The sequence below is a fragment of the Aphis gossypii genome, chromosome 3, assembly GCF_020184175.1.
Source record: "Aphis gossypii isolate Hap1 chromosome 3, ASM2018417v2, whole genome shotgun sequence".
Lineage (NCBI taxonomy): Eukaryota > Metazoa > Arthropoda > Insecta > Hemiptera > Aphididae > Aphis > Aphis gossypii.
The window spans coordinates 20442492-20463919 of NC_065532.1; the positions used below are offsets into that span (position 1 = coordinate 20442492).

Sequence of the window (21428 nt, forward strand, 5' to 3'; positions counted from 1 at the left end):
ATCTATAGAACCCATTCATGTATTTTGTATAACGGTAAATACTTATGTGAAAGAAGTACATATTTTTTTCTATTTTCTAGCGAATCATTAATTTATTTTGAGGCGGAAAAGTAGAATGAAATAACAATGATAATAGTGGCTTATTGGTAAATCGTTTAAATATATTTAACACTTTACTGTTGTTCCTATTAGAGTAATTTTTGCTTATAGAGTATGTTAAATGTGTATATATATGTATGTATAAATATATTATATATACGAATTCATAATGTATCATTTATAATTTAGTATTCAGTATGTATTAATACTTGATTTGTTAATTAATAAATCCTATAACTTATCCTCGGGCCTCAACAGTCAATTATTAATTTTTTTTCAAAGTCGCTGTAGTTATATTATTTGTATACATACACTTCATTATGCCAATATCATTGCCATCATACATATCCCTTCTCTTGGCCACTATAGTAAATGTTAGCATACAAACAACATATAATTTCATATAATCTGAATATTAAAAATAAAATAACTATTTTATACTCTAAAACACGTGTGCAGTATATGTTTTATTCCCTCTCAATTTTCATTCATTTATTTATTTTATTATTTTTATCATTTTACAGTAGAGGAACTGTTATGTTTGGCTACGTGGAAAGACGGATCGACGAAGTACATGATCGGTAAGCTGGAACACACGCCTACGTCATCAGATGAAGAAAAGTATCGATGCTTTGTAGTGGGCAAATCGATGGGTGGTACGTTCGATATGGCCCAGTCAGGTGATGCAACGTGTAATGGTATGTCGTCGCCCACTGACGGGTCAAGAACCATGAAATTCATCAGAGGTAAGTTAAGAGTTATCATATATACAATGTACATTGTACATACATACTCACTCTTTCTCTCGTTATCAAATCCCCATTATTATGCGTCCGATGAAATTTACTTTAGTTAAGATGCTTTTATATAATTTGTAATATCAGGTTTAATTCTATATTGATATTTTATTTAGTGTTGGGTATATTTCATTCAACGTATTCAATAATCGATAATTTTCAAAACGGTATTACAGTTTATTGTACTAGTGTTTGAACAAAATTGATCAACACAACCATAACCACGTGGGATTTGAAATATGTTATTATGTTTCATAGTTCTAAATAGATCAATAAAAGTTAAAACAATTATATTTTTGTAATATTTGAATGAGGAACACACATTTGATCATAGTAAAAGTTTCCAAAGTTCTTCTTTTATAAAATAGAAGCATAATAATATATAATTATATATAATGTACATTAATTAAAAAAATAATAAAAACCAGTAAGATTTTTGGAAACTGTATTAAAATTTAAGTTTGAAACACTACTATACAAAAGTTCTCTTAATTATTCATGTGTATTTGTATAATTTCATCGAAATTTGTCATCACTCATAGAATTTAACGTTGTTTATAAAACTCTTAAAGTTATAATTAACTTACAAAAAACCATTTAAAATTTGAATTATAATGAAATGTATTCGTTTTGTTTTTTATTAAATTGAAGATTTCTTATTTTAAGATTAAGACTTTAAATTTGAATGTAAAGTTATTCATTTGATATAAAATCCTGTTTAATTTATTTTAAACTTTTACTCATGTTTATAATAATAACGTTTGAAATTTGAATAATGTCAAAAACACTTTAGTGAATTGAGTTCCACATCGATGCATTTTTCGTATTCGATGAAATTATCTGTGAGGTCATATATATAATTAAAATACAAAAATTAATACAATATTTATATACAGCAATATATCGTGTACCAACGTGAAAAATATTAAATCCGTGTCTTTCTTAAGTATCAGAAGTGATTTCTCCTTCTCATTTCTTTTACAAATAATTAATTTAAAAATAATAATCTACAAAAATCATTAAATTATGAATACGTATACAATTGTATTTAAATATTTAATCCTTCGTCAATTTCATAATTTATTATGTTTTTTACCCCACAAGAATAAATGTGTGGAAAAGTAAAATCTTTTCTATTTAAAAAAAAAAGGCGAGATGAGATAAGTAACCATTACATTTATAAGTTTAGCATGTACTTATAAATACTTTAAAATAAAATAAATTATTTAATGTTAAATAGATAGGTTTTATCTATATAAGTAATAAAATTTATTTTCCGATTTTATTTTGATTTATTTATTCGACTCGTGTATATACAATATTTTACAAGCCTTACGATTTGATGTATACGTCATAGCGCGTGTAATCGTGACACGAAAGTCTCATCGAATGGTAGTTTATAATAGTCTTAAAACTTCGCCTAACCCAAGTGTAATGTTATTTTAAGGTGTATACCTCAGGGGTGCGTCATACTTACTAATGTCTTGGGAAAAAAAAACTTTGTGATTTATGACGCCCTCAAAACCGAGTGTCGCACGACTGTTAAAAAGTTTTCTCAGAAGTAACTTTTAAACCATAACTAATGTCTGGCAAATTAATTCTTTCAAAGAACAATAATATTAAACTTCCAAATAGGGGTTATATTGTGGCAGAAAAATATGATACTTAAAATAATGTATTTTATAACCCTTTTGTCTTATAGTAAGCATATTTTAAAAGTGAAAAAGTTTTTGTTTTAATTGATTTCAAAGCAATTAAAAGTCATTGAAAAGAATTAACTTCAAACCACCACCACCACTTGTTGCTCGATTGCAAACCAATTTCCATTCGAATCGAATTTCTTCAAACTATAATTGCATAGTCATGTTTAATTTACATTGATTTTTTTCCAATTATATAAAATAGTTTTTTTTTTATTTTTATTTTTTTGCTATTAAACCCGTCTTTTGTATAACGAAATATTCATAATGATACGGTTGATCGAATTTCTTTTCCTATGTAGGATAAACCCGTGATTTAGGCGATACGTTTGTTTTTATTATCGTACACAATCGAACTCGCTGAAACAAGACGCATATCCAATCGTAATAAAACAAAAGTGCTTGAAATGGAAAAATCAATATCGTAAATATATTATATACATAATCTATAACTACGTGTCCCGATAAGCATTCTTAGATATGTCGTAAAGTTTACAAGGTAACGGCAGTGGTGGTCGTCTCTTTTCAATATATTTTCATGTTTCTCGATAAAAACTTATATTTAATTTACGAATGCTATCGAAGTTTATGTAGTATTGTAGTTGAACGTAAATAGTTGGAAAAATTGGGTTTTGCGATGACGAGACCGCGCGTACACGATGAGATATATATCGTAGTATGTTTGCTATACTTGTACGTATTAGTATATACATGTAGGCATTTGTCAAAAATAGAATTATATTATATATACGACGAAGAGCGTACTGTAGCCGTGTATTCACTGGTTATCGCATTTTTCACGCACAAACTTTTACGTTACGGAAGTGAATACGAATCGCCCGGAGATTTTTTGATTTTTATTTCAGACACGTATCGTTTTGCGAAAATCTGTCCGCCGCCGCGTAGATTTTGGATTAGAAACTCTGTCGGTCGGTTGCTATTCTCTGCAACCGGCGGCGCTTTTGTATTATTTTTATTTGGCGCGCGCGTGTACTGCCGATTCCAACTGAAATTTTACGTATCGACCTTATCCCGCTCTCCTTTATTCGCTTATCCAACTGGATGCGCGCATATGTGTGTGCGTGTTTGGGAAAGAGAAAGATTTTATAGTTACACTCTTCGTAATGACATAATAGAATATATATATTGTCTAAGAGTATATCACACGGCCGATTTTTAGGTCAACTGTGGAGCTTGATCCCTTCTTAACTATAGATGAGAAATATATAAAAGTATTTAAATATGTATAATAATCATATACTTGATTCAATTTGGGTATTAATGTGTTTTTGATTTCGATTGACTGAACAGTGAACATATTAGTTTCTACCAAGTAAGGGTTATCTCTTTTCACGAATTGTATGACGTAATTAGGTATTAATGTAATACTAATAATAAATTAACTTTTAACACATTTTTGATAAGTACATGTATGTGATAAGTGCAAAGTAAAGTATATTTTATCTCATAGAATAAAATGATCAAATTCTAAGAACTATCTTGGTTGGCGTTTACTCTGTGCACGATTTCATCACGAATTTTGCGAATGATGTTTTTTTATGCGTGAATAATAAAATTACGATAACGCGGCGCAAACGATAGGCAATTTAGCTACACCACTTTCGCAGTTCTATTTTTGCCGTTATCTCATAACTCATTCATAACAATGATATTTTTAACGCTACGATGTAATGTGATATAGCAATAATAATAATAATAATGACAACCGCACTATAATAATAAAGTGATGAGTATGTGACGACGTTATACCAAGATCTAGCTCTTAAAATAAATGTATGGCCAGAATGTATATCATTTTTGATGTCATTAATTTAATAAATATTGTAATACTACTGAATTACAAAAACAAATTTTTCTTTTACTTATTTTATTTTTATTATAATTACCTTATGTTAAAATTTTTAGGGGTTTAAATGTGAGCTTCGGTGTGTAAATAATATACAGGTTAAGCAGTTTCCAACACTAACGTAATGTACGTTCATCTATTTATCTATTTATTTCAAATTCTAACATAAGACCAATGTTTCAAAAAAAAAAAAAACAAAATGTAAACTTCTATCTGATAACTTAATTTATGTTACTTTGTTTTTTCTGTCAAAAACTTTCAACTGAACCATATTACTTTTCTATTAAATTAAGTTAGGTATGTACTCCTAATTCATATAACCTATACGGTTTTAAAAGAATAAAAAAATGGCATTCGTCACAGTTCGCTCGGTTGAAATAATAAATTAATAAAAATCGGCAGCCTAGCGCCAACCGTGAGAACACAATATAATAATTTAATATGAATTATAATGTGTTATAACATAATATTTAACGCGTGCCGTGCTCCGATATGGATGATACTATATATTATATAATATTACCGCCGCTGGGGAATGTCAATACGTAGTCATAGTTATTAAAACCGCTGCCACCGATATGCATACAAACACACGCGTACATAATACACGCGCGCGCGCGCACATCCCTATAGCGCTCAAAGTTCGCAATTCGTCAGATCCGGTGTATTTACACACCACTCCATCGACGCTCGTTGTCGTATATTATATGGATGTGCGTCACGGTGCTGGTATAAAATATGATTTAAGTAGGGATTATACATCTATGTATTATATTCGCAGGTAATAAAGTGGCCGGATATTGTTTGCGTACGCTTAACCGGCGCCATCTTTTGTAACATAAGTATTATAAATAGATCCTTATGGATACTCCCAAATAGAATAAGCACTATATGATGATATTCACCTATGGTGGTATTCGCTCCGTCGTTATCATTTGGTCCGCATGCACGTGTCATCTAATCTTTTATCTGCTTATTGCACCGTATTTTCCTTGTTAAACGATACGCTACTATCGGACCTGTCGACCCAGATGAGTTAAAACAAACGACAACAAAAGGCGAAAATCTCAGTGAGCGTAAATCGTATATTTACTATAGTAAAATATCAAATATGTATTACGTATAAGTATCACGAAACCCTAAACAGTACAGATGTAGCGTATGACCGGTACACCGCCCATCCATTTCCAATTAATATATATTATATCGCCTCCACGCTCTGGCCAATGGTCATCTAAATAAATGTTATTAAGTATACTAATTTTCACGTGCTAAAATCGATAAAATTGATGAATCCGATTATCAATTATCTAAAAACTTCACCATTTCGATTAATCCACCTGTCCAGATCAATCTAGTGAACAGACAAAAAAAAATAATTTTTCTTGTTTCGACTAACCTTTACTCTACCGTATATCCTAACTATTTATGTATAACTTATTAGTTTTGGTAATTCCAATAGTATAGGTACTCGTAGCAACTATGAATGATTTATCTATTCATATAATTTATAGCACAATAACTATAAATAATAATTGCTCAAAAACTTCTAAAAACCAATTTACAGATTATATTTTATTCGATAAAAATTTACGATACTATTATAATATGCTTATATTATATTCATATCATAAATAAATATGTATTTTTTTTTGCGTTTTCCGCGTTAATTTATTAGCATTGTTATTAATTGAATTCATCAAAAATAAATAATTTTTATTCATATTTTTTCGTTAAATTATTATCACTGTTATTGATTGAATCCGTCAAAAATATATTTTACGACTAGTAGTGTAATTATATACTGCACCCCTCGCCACTTAAACAACGGGATGTCAACGGACAAAAACCCACTTCGTCTGTTCTATAATGGTTAATATATGCATAATATGTATGTATATATAAATATATCGATATCAAATTGAATACGAATGTCAACGTTTGTCGACTCTATTCATCACTATATATTAATTATTATTATTATTAATATGTATAACAAAACCGCTCATTGAATTTTACCTCAGGGGTTCTTAACCTATTCTAAAATATAAATTATATAACGCCGGACCACTCCCTTCCCCAAAAATTTATAATTTTATTTTTATTTTTATTTAAACATGATTACGTGGCTAATTGTATCAAAAATGTCATTTGAATTTTGAAAATATCAATGTATACCAAAATTTGGTTAGATTTTTTATTCCAAAATGTTTCGGCATTTGAATATGCAAAACATAAGAACCCTCATTCTTACAGATTAAATTATGTAAAATCAACATTTTACAAAATTCACTAAGGCGTGTACTCGTACTACGTAGACGCTTATTTACTCAATGTTTAAAGTAAAGAAACTATTAGTATTAATTTATTGTCTAGTTAGAGTGGCAGTTATTACAATTTAAAACATATTAACATTTTAAATAGCTTACGTGCAGCACAAAATTAATACATTTTTAGTACATTTTGTAAAAGGTTACTTAAATTTAAGTTAATACAGCTAATTATAGTTACGAAACGAGAAATGCAAAATATGGTTTTGCTATACGCTATATAGCTTAAATATGTCTTTTGAGTACAGATAACAAATGTTATGTTGACATGATTTGGACGTTATTCATTCGTAATGCAATGTTTTTTTTTCATCTGCTTCATTCTCTATCGCACGTACAATTCGATCCATATAATACTATATGTATAATGTACGCTGCTATACTCGTATAATTCTCAAGGTATCCACGCGACGTGTTCTTCCTTTCCACGTCTGTATAAAACGTCATATGTACCCACTGGAATTATTTTTATATTTCTTTAATTTCCCTAATCCCTGAATATAAATGTATTTTTCTTCTTTATATCATTGTACGTTCGTATAAGGTAACAATTTTCCCCCCTCAATTATTAATCTAAACACGCACGTACGTATTTTACCGTTTATAACTCCATTAGTTTATTGCTAAAATAAATATAATTTTATACGTCGAGACCGGTCGGTTGGAAAAGAAAAGAGCTACGTGAAATTTCCTCAATATAATTTTCGTATAGTTTGCACGTAATCCATGAAAAACGTACTACCTACAACTACGTTCCGAATGAACATTTAGAAAAGGGTCGAATTCGATTAATCGTTTTCCGATACTTCTAGGTGTATTTCTGGTATCGGATTCAATCTTAATTTGTTTTATCGAAACAACTATACACAATGAGATGGTACTAGTTGTATACATCTAATTTTATTCTGACTGTTGTGACAAACGTTTGCAATTTTGTAATTCATGTTTTATTTCACTGAAAAAAAAAATAATTTTTAATAGTATCTACCTTGCATTATAGTATATATTAATAATATATACTATAGTGTGTACTATATAATTGTAAATATCAATCGAAGTATGCATTTTATTTTGTAGCACAAAATCTTGTAACCTAAATATATAAATACAAAGTATATATCGCAAAATACAATTAAATAAAACTACATTTACTTATGAAAATAAATATAATTAAGTTAAATTCTTAGTTTTAAAAACATTTTTTTTTTATTTACTGACATAAGTAAATAAAAAATGCACTTGCATCATAATAACCAGTTTATAATTTATTATTAATTCTTATACTCTTTATTATTAAAAGTTTTTAAAATATTTTAATGCAATTTACATTCATTATTTTGTAATGAAAAATTGATATAAAAATGTAATAGTACCCGGGAAGTTTTTCAAAGAATTTTAATTGTTTTTTTATTTTTAATAATGTAAATAGTAGAATTCGTTTTATATTAACTTAAATTCAAATTTCGCGTATTAATTTGTCAAAAAGCTTGAACAAAACCATCAACTACTTAGATAATACACAGACTTTTTGAATATTGTTGATTGAAATTTCCTTTAGCAAATGCGATCCACAGTTAAATTGTGAACTTTGGTTTTTCCGTCTCTACACAACAATGAATTGCGAAGTTAAAATAAATACAAATGAAGTAGAAAAATAATTATAACTCAAATATATTTCATTAAATTTAAATAATAGTCATGTAATATTTTTTATAATATATTATGTATTTATATTTTATGATATTTTAGTATGTTCATTAATATTCAAATATGTAAACGTGTACACGTTTTACTCAGGTATTTTCAGCACAAGCAACATCTAAATTAATAAAATAACAGCATTAAAATGATTAATATTCACGGACATTTATGAGTTACAATTTATGTGTATTTCTTTTTTACTACACAACTTGGTTAATTACAACTGCCGATTAATATTGTGTCAAAAAAAGCTATAATAACCGGAGCCAAACCGTAAAACCGACATTAAACCCCCTCGGCCTTTCCTGATCCGCCATGTTCCCATTATACTAGCACACAAGGGGTGTAAAAGTATATTGCTTAAGCCGTGAAAACATTTTATTTTGTTTTTATGGTTGTGACATTGCATAGGTTTTACGATGCGAGTTTGGAAAAATCTCGCTATAAGAGATACATCACTTTTTGCCCAAAAAAATCAATTAATAAAACATATACATTAGTTTCTTTTAATTTTCTTGACAGCGAATGGCAAAAAAACCGTTGTTAGACTTTCCGGTAGACCCCTAGTTTTCAACAGTCACATTGGAGGATAAGAGAAGAAGGGTAGCTGTTTAAATTTCAATAAACATGGTTCTCAATTCGTTTGTTCGTTTTTCACTGAGGGTTCTTTGGGGAGAAAAAGCAGTTTTAGCACTTTTTTTTGACTAGGGTATATCGTAATAGGAATGCGTGTTCTCCTCGTTTTCCACTTCAACATCTCTAACGCGAGTTATATAGTCACAATAAAAAAGACGACGATACTTTTTTTATTTTTAATCTCCAAAACTTAACATATTCTCGAGGACCGTTTATGTAAAATATCTCGAAATGTGCGTCATCATGACATTATTTATTGGCCCGTCCAGGAAATGGACGTTTCAAGTGCCTATACTCGGCAAAAGCCATTTTTATTGGCCGTACTGCATAAAATGTCTCTTAAAAAAATCAACATCCTATTTTACAAGATTTTTTTGCGTGATTTAAGTATTTAACTTAAACTTATTCAATTGCGTTCGTTTAAACATAGTCTTCGTTGTTATCGCCAACAATTCAATAAAATCGCTCATATACGTTTAAAAAACGTTTAGTTTAATGAAATATTTTTTTTCGTTGTAAAACTGTTAGACAATTACATTAACAATCGATTTAATAGTACCTATCTACACTACACTGCGCCGTCATCTGTGTATCACCGATACGCCGTGTGTTAAATGATATGAATAATATAAATGGGTAGTGGTGGTTCGTCGTCCCCCGGTGTCTTGCACCTGTCGATAACAAGTCCTTGAGAATCGAAATAATATATTTATTTATTTATATATCGCTAGTGTATTAATTAATGGTTAATTAAACCTATAATATAGCCACTATTATAATGTAATATAATGTCTATGAACTTTGCTGCGGCAGAGCGGAGCTCATGTCGAGCAGGTATTTATACATTGTACACATATTATATTATGATAATATACATATTATACTCAGGCGTATATATACTGCGTATAATGTGGCAATCCGAAACAATTTACCGCCGTCGACTTGTAAACGACCGTGTTTGTCAGCATATGGCCCCCTCCGATATCGATTTCCCGGGAAAGAATGATTGTTAGCTTTCGACGTAGTGACGGACGGACGGACGAAAACAGTAGCGCGGTGTAATGCGTGGCGGACGGTATACACCTATATGTATATATAAGTACGATACAGAATGTGTGTATGTGTGTGCGCGATATAATATACGTTTGGACGTGAGCCAAACTTCCTATATATATATATATATATATATACAGAGTGATAGGGTGCAGAGTAGTGTGGTGTCGTCCCTAAGGCGGAAACGAGCCGAAAGGGCGCGTCGACGGTGGTGGAGAGACCGATCGACGAAGGGGGATAGGACCGCACTTGGCGTACGGCGGCGCACGACGTTAGGGAGGGAAGAGAGGATCCCATTATACGAAATTAAACATTCTCCGCGGCCAAAGGGGTCTTTATCGCGATGTATATAGAAAGTACCGGCGAACGTGGGAACAGCGGCGCGGGGTGTGCTTACGCACGGGCGGACGGACGGTCCGCGGTATAGCGGGGATAGAATACGTCAACCTACGCAATCGGAATGGACGAGATAAGTACATGCCAGTGGATTGTATCGTAATAAATGAAGCGCGAAATAATATAAACGCCTCGCCGGGCGATGTTGTGTAAGTGGTTATTTTTGGTTCGGCGATGGCGGTGGCGGTGGCGGAGCGACCTGTCGACCGGCGATAACGCGTTTTCTCGACAGCCGCTGCTGACACCGATGCAGCCCTCTCTCGGAGATTGAATTAGAAAATAAAAAAATAGATATACAAATAAATCAAAAACACTACATGCGTATATAAAATTATATACTATGTCGCTCGTGTTAAGACGACGTCTCCGGCGCAATTTCGTATAGTCGTAAGTCCGGCTCTGGCGATGTGTCTTTTATAATATATGTATTATAATAACAACTATAAATACACCATGTATAACGAGAAATGGTTTTTAAATATTATGATATTATACGCACACTCTTTGTGTTGTCTTTGATTTTTTTGTACTATATTTCGTCTAGTTTTGGATTACAAAAAAACATGATTTATTTTGTATTTTCCATACTTACTTTCACTGTATAATATGCATGATTATTAAATATTTGGAATTTTTTCGTTTTATTCACTAAATAATAATGTTTGTCACTATCATTATTCGAATATTTATTTGAGTAAAAAGCACTTGATAAAGTTGGAATTTTACAAATTTCCCAGTTATCGCGAAATTCATCATGAAAGTTTTGAAACATTTAGAGTGATGATGTTTAAAATATTATATATTAGTAAAGTAATAACAGAACTACGTGAAAAGAATTTTTAATAAATATTATGGTAATTGTTTTTTAAACAGAACATGTATAAACCTATGATAAAAGTATTCTAGATAAATAAATAAAAAAAATATCAATTCTATGGCTGACACTCGGCGATGATAATATAATTGAATATACACTACACTATCCGTTACCGCAAACGAATAATAAATCGCGTTTTTTTTTTTAATTATGATTATTGTACTATACACTTTATACCTTCAAATGTTATAATACGATCTTCTTTGACGGAAAATTTATCGTTTTCCAACATCAACCCTTTACAATACTGACCATCATTATGCTTCACCCACTGAGTTAATATCTCTGACTGAAATTGTACATTCAAATGGTACGTGATCCCTTACATGTAATGCCAAATCAGAACAACACTGTATAATGATATATATATAGGTATATACAAAAGCTTAAATGTTAAATTCTTATATTATCATACCTGTGTGGTTCATCAGAATACGGTTAAAGTTTTAACAACTTAAAATCGGACATTTCACATCCGTGCGGCGAGTCACCGTCGTCGTTAGGTGCTGCGCGTGCGCATTTGTCCGGGTTAAGCTCATTGTCTGTGCACCATGCTGTGACGACAGACCCGACGACGGTGGTGTTGACGTGTGGATAGGTGGGTGAGAGTGGGAAATGGACCGACGGTTAAACCTGCCGCAAGTAGTAATTTGGCTGCTCGATCGGCCGGAAAGTTAATTGTTTCCGAGCGACGTGGCCCCGCCTTCTCGGCGGCCGCCGAAACTTAACGGGCGTCGTAAATCTTTTATTAGGTCCCGGGGCTCTGCGAGGAAAAACTTTACCACCGGCAAACCGACAGCGGCAACGGCGGCGGTGAATGTGGTCCGCGCGCGCGTGTGTGTGTGCGTGTATGGCGGTGGTATGGCAGTGGTAAGTTTGGATAGCTGGGATACACGAGAGTTTCCCCCGAATCAGAGCAAAAGTTTTCGTGCGCACAGTATTGTCGGTGGTTTTTTCGCCGATTTTTTTCCCTTTTCTTTTGTCAAGAGCATGGAACTCGAAAGTCGACTCTCGCCACAAGGCTGTGCGTAACCACTCAAGTGTGTATATTGTATAATATGTATAACGCTGTACGGCTCGAGACGAAAAGGAAAAACTGTTTACCGTTACACGTCCATATGTTTATAATGTATATATACATGTGTATGTGTGATACGTATATACACCCCGAGGAGTAAACTAACGTACGTTTACAGCTGTTATTAACAATAACGTGAGATGTGATTTTTTTTCCCTAGAGTTTTACGCAGTGAGTAAAATATTTAAACGTATTTCTTTGAAGGTCGCACTGTTTATGTTTGATCATCTAAATTTTCGATTCCAGGTTTAAAAACTATAATTCAATATTTTGTTAATTAGTTATTGTGTAAAAAGTATAATTATTAGACATTTAAAATAATGTCTGTTTAAGATTAGAGTAATCTTCACAGTGTGGTAATGTTTCACGGCTATCGGTCGTTGGTCATTATTTATATATTGTTGTTAGGTATACACATTTCGGACTATTACTTCGAAATCTGAATTGAAACGACAGTGTGTCGTGTACGTCTATACTCGAAGATTTACTATCATACGTCGCCGCCACAACATTTCTGATTGAACTAACACCTATTTAACCTCATATTATTATGTCTTCTACTCCACTAGCTGTTTGACCTAGAAAACAACTTTCAGTTTTTCACATTTTAAATATTCTCATATACCAGTAATATAGTAATGTACTGATGTGGAAAAATAAGTAAACTAATATTTCGTTATACAATTTTCCTTAACTCGATTCGAACATACCGCATTCATCTAATTTTAATAGATGATCAATTATTATTCTATTTAACCTATAAGATTGCATATATAATTAATTCATGTTTGTAATTAATATATTGCACTATTAAGATAAGGTTTTAATATTTAACTCATCCCTTTTCTTAATTAAACGTTGATTGCCTTACATGGCAACTTAAAGATCATTAACTCAATTAATGTGAGTGTTTATATCCTTTAAGTTAAATACCTAATCTAAAATCTTAAACATAATTATTGCTAATATATATAGGATTAGTAAAATACTTGTACTTTTATAAATTTTCAGTTATTTAAAAAAAAAAATACAATGATAACAATCTACTGTTATATGTATATTTATACAATCATGTAACCTAACGTGTTTTTGTGTAAAATGAATTATTTTTTTTTTTAAATTTCAAAAATTTCGAATTCTATATACATTATACATATATTTGGTATTAGCAAACACGCACCAGCAGTTACAGCAGAACCATTATTTCGTATACGCACCATTAGCAGAAACTATCCGGTAATCGAACCTAATGCTAGTTCTGACCATAATAATAATTACCGTGGCTGCTGGATAATGATTATAGTCGGTTTGTGTGCGCAATGTGTTTGCTGGCCGACAAGAGAGAGAGACTCATTAAAGATCACAAGCGTCCATCAACGTTGATGAGCTCAAACATTGTTTGTTAGTTTTACTCAGCAAATAGGTCACTTGTGGGTTTGTGTTAGAGTTATGGAAGTTTTGAAGTTCAAAACAGACTAAGTAAACGATACGAAAATACCTGAAGACTGAAGTGATAATATGACACGTCTAATTCACATAACTTATGTGTCTGGTCATATTAATATACCTATACTATGTTCAATAATTCTAATCCTGAATTTGCAGAATAAAGTTATTCGCTGTCAATGTGAAAAAATCGGTTTTCTAATCATTACCTTCCACAGTTCTCGAATAAGTTATCAATAGATGATTATTTTTGGTACCTACCTGTATCACGAGAGTTACACAGTTCTTTTGATTCTCAGTAGGTAAGTATATTCTCTATTTATTGGTTGGCTGTTCGTGTTCAATATTTTTTTCACTATCCGCGCTACTAGTTTTCATTCCAAATACATACATATTTTTCTAACCTCAGAAACTGATTTCCGTAATCAAATTCGAAGAAATGTAATAATACTGGGGTATATTATATTTCATTTTTATCTAGGTATAATAAAAATAACATGCACGTGTTACAACAACTGTCTGTTTTGTTTTTAAATACGGTAAAAAGTTAAAAGAATGATTTTAAAATAGTTACTGTTTATTCGTTTTATAATTATATTTATATATGTATAAAAGTAATAAAAATAATGCGATTGAGATAGATTTCAATCGTTGGATTTTCTACTCTTGCGGTGTTATCTGCATTAGTATCTCTCTTTCGTCTTGATCTGTAATCGGTTTATAATACGTTTTATGTCTTATGAACAGTAAGTCTATATTAATCGATTGCTGTCAGATTCGATACACATAGATAGGCTTCCAAATACGGGTTATTACGGTACTACTTGCAACGAAAACGTACACATTCCGTTGTGTGTGTAACGATGATCGCACCGCTAGCCTAAGTATATAATATTATCTACACTTTAGAAATTAATTGAATTCTGTAGAAAAATACACGTTCCGCAATACCATAGTGCGCATCTACACGGGTATGTGTATGTGTGTTGTACGTCCTCAGATGGATTTAATACACAGCGGATAGTGATTGACGTTGGGGGGAGGGGGGGGGGGTTAAATCGTTTTCCCAAACTCGACACGTAGGTAACCTTGTTATGTTAGCAGTCCAACAATGTAAAGGAATACAAGGTAAAACATAGACGACATCGATGGTTTGCCTTCGTTATCAAGTACACGTGCGCCCAAATAGCCATGCAGTGGTTCGGGCAATAGGAAATGACGATGGTTAATCGTGCACAGAGTGGTTACTCGCGAGAAAAACGCATTGCCACGATTATCCGTTAACCGTATAAAGAGCTAAGGGTAGAGCTGCGGTGGCGTATAACACGCCGTAATAACGGGCCATACCCGCCACCCCTATCCGACGTTCTGTGTAGGTTGCGACAAATTGCCGGGCGTTTAAAACTTTTTAATAACCCTTTTTATTTTTATTTTCGCTTTGTTTTCGTAAAAATCCACAACGCACGGCCACCTCTATATAGGTATATACATTGCACCGGATCTGCCGGGACAAACAACAAATGGGCCGCAATTATTGCGGACGACGTGCGTCGCGGACGGAAACGTTTCCGGACTAATGATCTTTTCATTCCTGCTCGTCCGAACTACCACCGTTACAATAAGGGTGGTGTTTGTAGTGGTAGTGGCGGTGATGATGACGACGATGATGATGATGATGATGATGATGATTGTGATGATAGTGTGTGTGTGCGCGCTTGTAGACAGGATATAAAGAAAACACATACCGTTCGCGTGCAGCAACCCTTCCGACCCCAAACCGTCATCGATGGATGCTACTCATCCGAAGAATGTTATTGTTGTTAACCGACCCCGTCGTCGTATGACGTTTTCCTTTTTAACCAAGCGCGCGTGCGCAATCATGATACATATTATTAATGCATGGAGACGGAAAAAAAATTTGTTTTTCCTTCAAAGGTTCTTCACAGATCTGCTCGTCCAGTGAACTGTGTGTAATCGAGCACCGACTTCCGGTCGACGTAAGAGGATCCTTATTCCTTATAGTGTTTTTTTTTTATTTCTTCGGTCTGATATTATAAAATAGAAAAAAAAACCTCCACCACCCTTGTATTTTTTTATCACTCCACTGTCGATTATTGACGATAGTGATGGTTTTTGGATTAAACAATTCCCTTACCAACAATAATGGTGACTATATGTCGAAAAATGAATCGAACGTAGCAGAAATGGGTGTATATTATTTATTCCGTCAAACGTAATGTCGAAGTGACGAATAGACTATATAGATAGCGTGTGTACATTTACTTTTGTTTCTATTTATATGTGTGTAAAATGTGTTATCTTTTAATAAAAATCTATCGATTCGTTTTCACGCTTTTGTTTATTAAACATTATGTTTGTTGCGTATAACCATTACAAACGCATCTCTTGATTCATCTATAACGATTTTCACAATAACCCTTTACTCAATATACCTATATCCTGTAAACAAAACATTTGCGAATAATAAATTTTATTTTTAAATAATACTTATCTTTAAATTTGAACTTGCAAAAAATTGTAAATTTTTATTTAAAAAAAATACTTAGGTATGTGTACTTTTTTTAATTCATCGATATTATTCTTCTATAATATAATATATCAATTTTCAAATCAGGGACGAGAGAGTATATTATATTTTATACTATAATGTTTTTTCTAATACCCTCTACTAGAATACCATTTTCGTTGTTATGGCTGCCAACGTCATAACACTAAACACATTTGCTGATTAAGTCTTTTTTTCTTTAAACGTCCATTTTTACCCTTATCTTGTATAGACATTTTTTTTAATGGTTATATAATATGTTAAAGGCACTTCAACTATATACATATAATACAATGTGTACATGGATATCTCACACGAACTGTCTAATCTATAAATACGATTTTATTAGTAGTTGATGGTTTAAAAAGTACTGCTTGTGTTTTAAACTATAAGGTGACGTTTTAAACAAAAACTATTACTTCTATATACCATTAGTATGTTTTATAGAAAAAAATTCTTATGATCCCATTGTTTATTTGATTTACTTTTTATCTACGTATATTATTTGCTTGAAATCGATATTATTTCAGTATTGACGATTTTAAATAAATTATATTATTTTATTTTATTTTATTTTAACGTATACCATGTATACGTAGGTATATCGATTTCTAATTTACATATTTAATCCGTCGTCTACTGCAGAATACTGGTGTATTCACCAATGTTTGCGAAAACCAACTAATTGCGTATCGTATATCCCAGATTTTAAACCATTTACCATAAAACATTCATAAGTCATAACCCATTTAAATTCGTAGAACCCATCGTAAACGAAACCTTATTGTCTTATATTATTACTTATACTATTCAATATTCTACATGGTAATATATTATTAACCGACAGTGCTTTTTGATGACAGGATTCGTAAAATACTTTAGTCAATGTAAGCGAATGATGGTGGTACTATATATGTCTGAACAGAATTGATTTCGTCAAAACTGTCACACCTTTATTGTCATCACATAATGCGCTCCTCGAGTATCTTTTTCCTAGTCGATATCGATACATAAAATCTAGAATATTAATACGGCATAAACGAGCATAATAATGTTTATAAATATAACAAATGATAAATATATTCACTAATGATGCCTGTTTTTCTTTTCCTAGCTGAGAACCACCACCACCACGGCGTTGGTTCGGGTTGCCGATACCCGTCATGGTTAACCGAACACCACACCTGGCACTCGTTGAACCACGGTCACGTTTACCATTTCTCACCGAGAAACGGCACATTGCGGAAGAGCATCCCGGGGGCAGGACCTGACCACGACATCCGCGCCGCGTGTTTCAAAGTAATCAACGTTACCGATAACAAGGCGCTGATCATCACGCACTACACTATTGGGTGGTAAGTACATCGTAGCTCTTAAAAGCGTTTTTGTTTTTTATTATACATGCGTATACTTATTTTTTTTTTTTTTTAATCACGACCGAACCCATACGACATTAAAAAGGGGTCGGGAAAATCTCGACTACGGATTTCCCTCTCGAGTTAAATATAATGTTGTATTATGACTGTTATGAGTGTTTGGAGTTGGTTTCGTAATATATATATTTATTTTTTTTCTTTACTTCCAACGGTTCAACCTGAAAACGAACATGTGATATATATATATATATATATATGTAAACATATGCAAGTGTGTATGTGTGTGTATTTATATGTGAGTAAGTATGTTTGTATACACATTCTTACGAAAAACACTCTCGAGTACATTCATCCGTGTCGGCGTGGTTCGTATAAGTAATCAACCCCGTCTTTATTTTTTTCCAATTCTTAGTCTCATGCACGGTCATAAAGTAAAAAGAAGGGTAAAAGGGTATTCAAAGCTGGCAAATTAAAACCAACATTTTTATTTCCTTCTTTTTTTTATTATTATTTCTGACAAAGTCTACATCATAAGTAAAATTTCACTGGAAGGAGGATTATTAATAAATAGTGACTTCACGATAAAAAAGCAAGTGCAATATTGTAGTGTGAAGTTTAAATTTCACATAAGCGAGAATGTTCGTTATTTTCTAATGGTTGCCGTCAATATAATTAACGATCGAATGTATGCGAAGATACGTTATCTATATACATATCCTGCCCCGACTATGTGCCGCCAGGCAGTATGTGACTTGTACGAGTATACATAGCAAAAGCATTACTGTTTACATCAATTTCAAAACATAAAATAATAAGACCGTATGTATAATGTATATTCTAGCTAGTGCAACGAGTACAGTATACAAATCAAAATGATGACCAACCGTGTTTATGGTTTGCCTAGTTAAATTATTATATTCGAACAATATACGAACTATTGGTTAAAAGTTAACATTGTTGATGTTATACACATTCCTTTATTGTATGGCTTACATAATTTAACCGATCACAAAACTGTAAAAATCTACTCTCGTATGTATTTATTTATAGTAAAATATTTATCAAAACACAGTAAATCATCAACATGATATTAATTATATACAATGGTATTTATGATTATAAACATATAAAGTGTCTACAATATTATAAAACTATAACACTTATGTACCTGAGAGGCAGAAGGGGCCAAGTCCATTTTTATCAAAATTAAGATTATGTTCTTTTCTTATTTTAAATTTTGGTGTATGTCTTTTTAGCTATCTTTATTTTAATTAATAATTAAGATATTTAAAAAGATATTGGGAAACAATATAAAGAACCAAGTCCAAATATTAATTTTGATTTATGTATTATGACCCAAGTCCATGACTAAGTCAGATTTAAATCATTTTTAAAAATGCTTGTAGACTGGGACCTTAAAATAAAAATTCTATTTTTAGACTTGATTATCATGATGTTAATAATATATTTTTATAATTTTATAAAGACAACCAGTTTTGAAAAGTTACATTAATGGAATTGGTCCATTCTTCCCCCCCCCCAAATACAAAGTTAATTTCAACAGCAATGTTTCAAAAATGCCTATTACTAATGTTGTTGTCTTATGTTTAATGTTTTATTATTTATTTCATATTATTCAAATAATTTCCATTTTTCGTACTTTTTTTAATTACTGAAAATAATAATTACTTACTCATTCGGGTCATTAAAATTTTAACAATTAATTAAATGATTTTTTAATAGTCGTTTATTTTAGTAGTTTATTTAATGGTACATTTTATTTTGCAGCCAAAGCGGATATGCGTGTATGGGGTTTTATCGCCGTGACAGCCAAGTTGTTGAGGTCCAAGAGAGTGGTACGTATATGCAACTTAAGTGTCACACATAACTAACAGTCAAACATAAATGTATGCTAAAAACTTCGCTAAAAGTTTCCAAAACAAGCGTATAAGTAGTTTTAATGGGAACCGACAGGTGTCAGACCAATATTATGACAAAATAGGCTGACAAACTCACGAACGAAATTAAAATGTTTTACGTCAAATTTGGGCTGTGAACTTGTCACAATAAAATCGTAATGCTAACTTACGCTTATGAAAGTTTGCTATCCATCGAAATGAATAGTGTGCATTTTGCAAACTTTTCACTTAGGCGTTGATATTGTAAGACATACAAACTTATTTTTCCCATTCTCCTAAGAGAGATGACTACGATGAAAAATAGAAGTTGTTTGAAGCTATAAAACCCACAAATCTATTGTAGTTTAAAGTATTAAAAAATACGCATGGCCATGTTATAATAAATTTATTTAATTATCTAGTTCTCCTGCAAGATTTCTAAATAACCAAAACTCGTAATCCTAATAAAACAATATATATTATATACGTACAACATAAATAAGTATAATGTATATAACTGTGAATGCTTATTTAATTTAAACTATTTTGTATTTAAACATCAAACGCTTTCATTTTTAAAAGTTAATAAATGTATAAATCGTTTATTAATCAATTTCTTTACATGAAACAAATTAAATTCCGTGAACCTACAGGCTACAGGTATTCGTATTAACTTTTGTTTTTCTTTGATATTTGACATAACTAAAGATAATATTATAGTTAGGTATTTATGTTAACAAAAAAGAAAACAAATTTACAAGTTCTGTGAATTTGCAACTATTCTAAAACTAAAAATAAGCTTAACGTTATTTTTTAATGTCAACATTTTTATCGGTAAAATAATATTAAGGTTTTGTTATTTTTAATATGTCACAGTAAAATGAAAATATTTTGTAAGCGAGGAAGGGTGAACATATTTAATATAAAATCCTCAAATTTCTATGGTAACGTGTCGGATTTGCTGAGATAGGACCAAAATGAAAAATATTGCGCCACTGCCAAGTAACCGCCTTCGAGGCGGATATACTGAGACGGCTCATATATATTCATACGCGCGAAGTGTCTGACATAACGTTTTCTAAGCGATTTCACTGGGAGGACATAAATATATTTCGATATGGTGTACTACGAAAAGGGCTGAAACGTGCATGTTTTCAAATTTGTATCCCTCACATTTGGGCGTTAACGACTATACACACACTTGGCCGTTAGTCGAACCATGACGACGGTGCCATTGTTCCCCTAGCTATATAGTCATATTATATTTTCTGCAATATATTATATTATTATATTGCTACTATTATATTTTATTTTTGCCGACTGACCGTTCGACTAGACTGTCTTCCACTCAGCCTCAGCCAATATACTGATAACGTACCGGAAATTCGTCAGCGGAATATAATATCTCATCTCTTGCATTTGCACCCCTCCGACCACTCCCTCCCACACCACAAAACATAAAGATGGTGTAGTCGTTACGTGTTTGAACTGCATCTACTCAATCGCAGCTTTATGATATTACCGTGTCTTTCGAACACCTTTCCATAACAAACTTCCTCTGTTTAGAGGAACATTTCCGCTAGACCGGAGTTTACCGTAATGGTCCTA

At 31.9% G+C, this 21428-nt stretch overlaps 1 protein-coding gene across 2 annotated transcripts in view; it reads left to right on the forward strand.

Annotated features, from left to right (window-relative positions):
* Positions 1-21428, forward strand: part of LOC114119884 (uncharacterized) — a 141108-nt gene that overhangs the window by 109834 nt on the left and 9846 nt on the right. For both annotated transcript variants that reach the window (XM_027981610.2, XM_027981609.2), the window contains exons 7-9: positions 624-845; positions 17661-17901; positions 19711-19778. In XM_027981610.2, coding sequence (XP_027837411.1) covers positions 624-845; positions 17661-17901; positions 19711-19778 — 531 coding nt within the window. The remainder of the gene's footprint in view (positions 1-623; positions 846-17660; positions 17902-19710; positions 19779-21428) is intronic.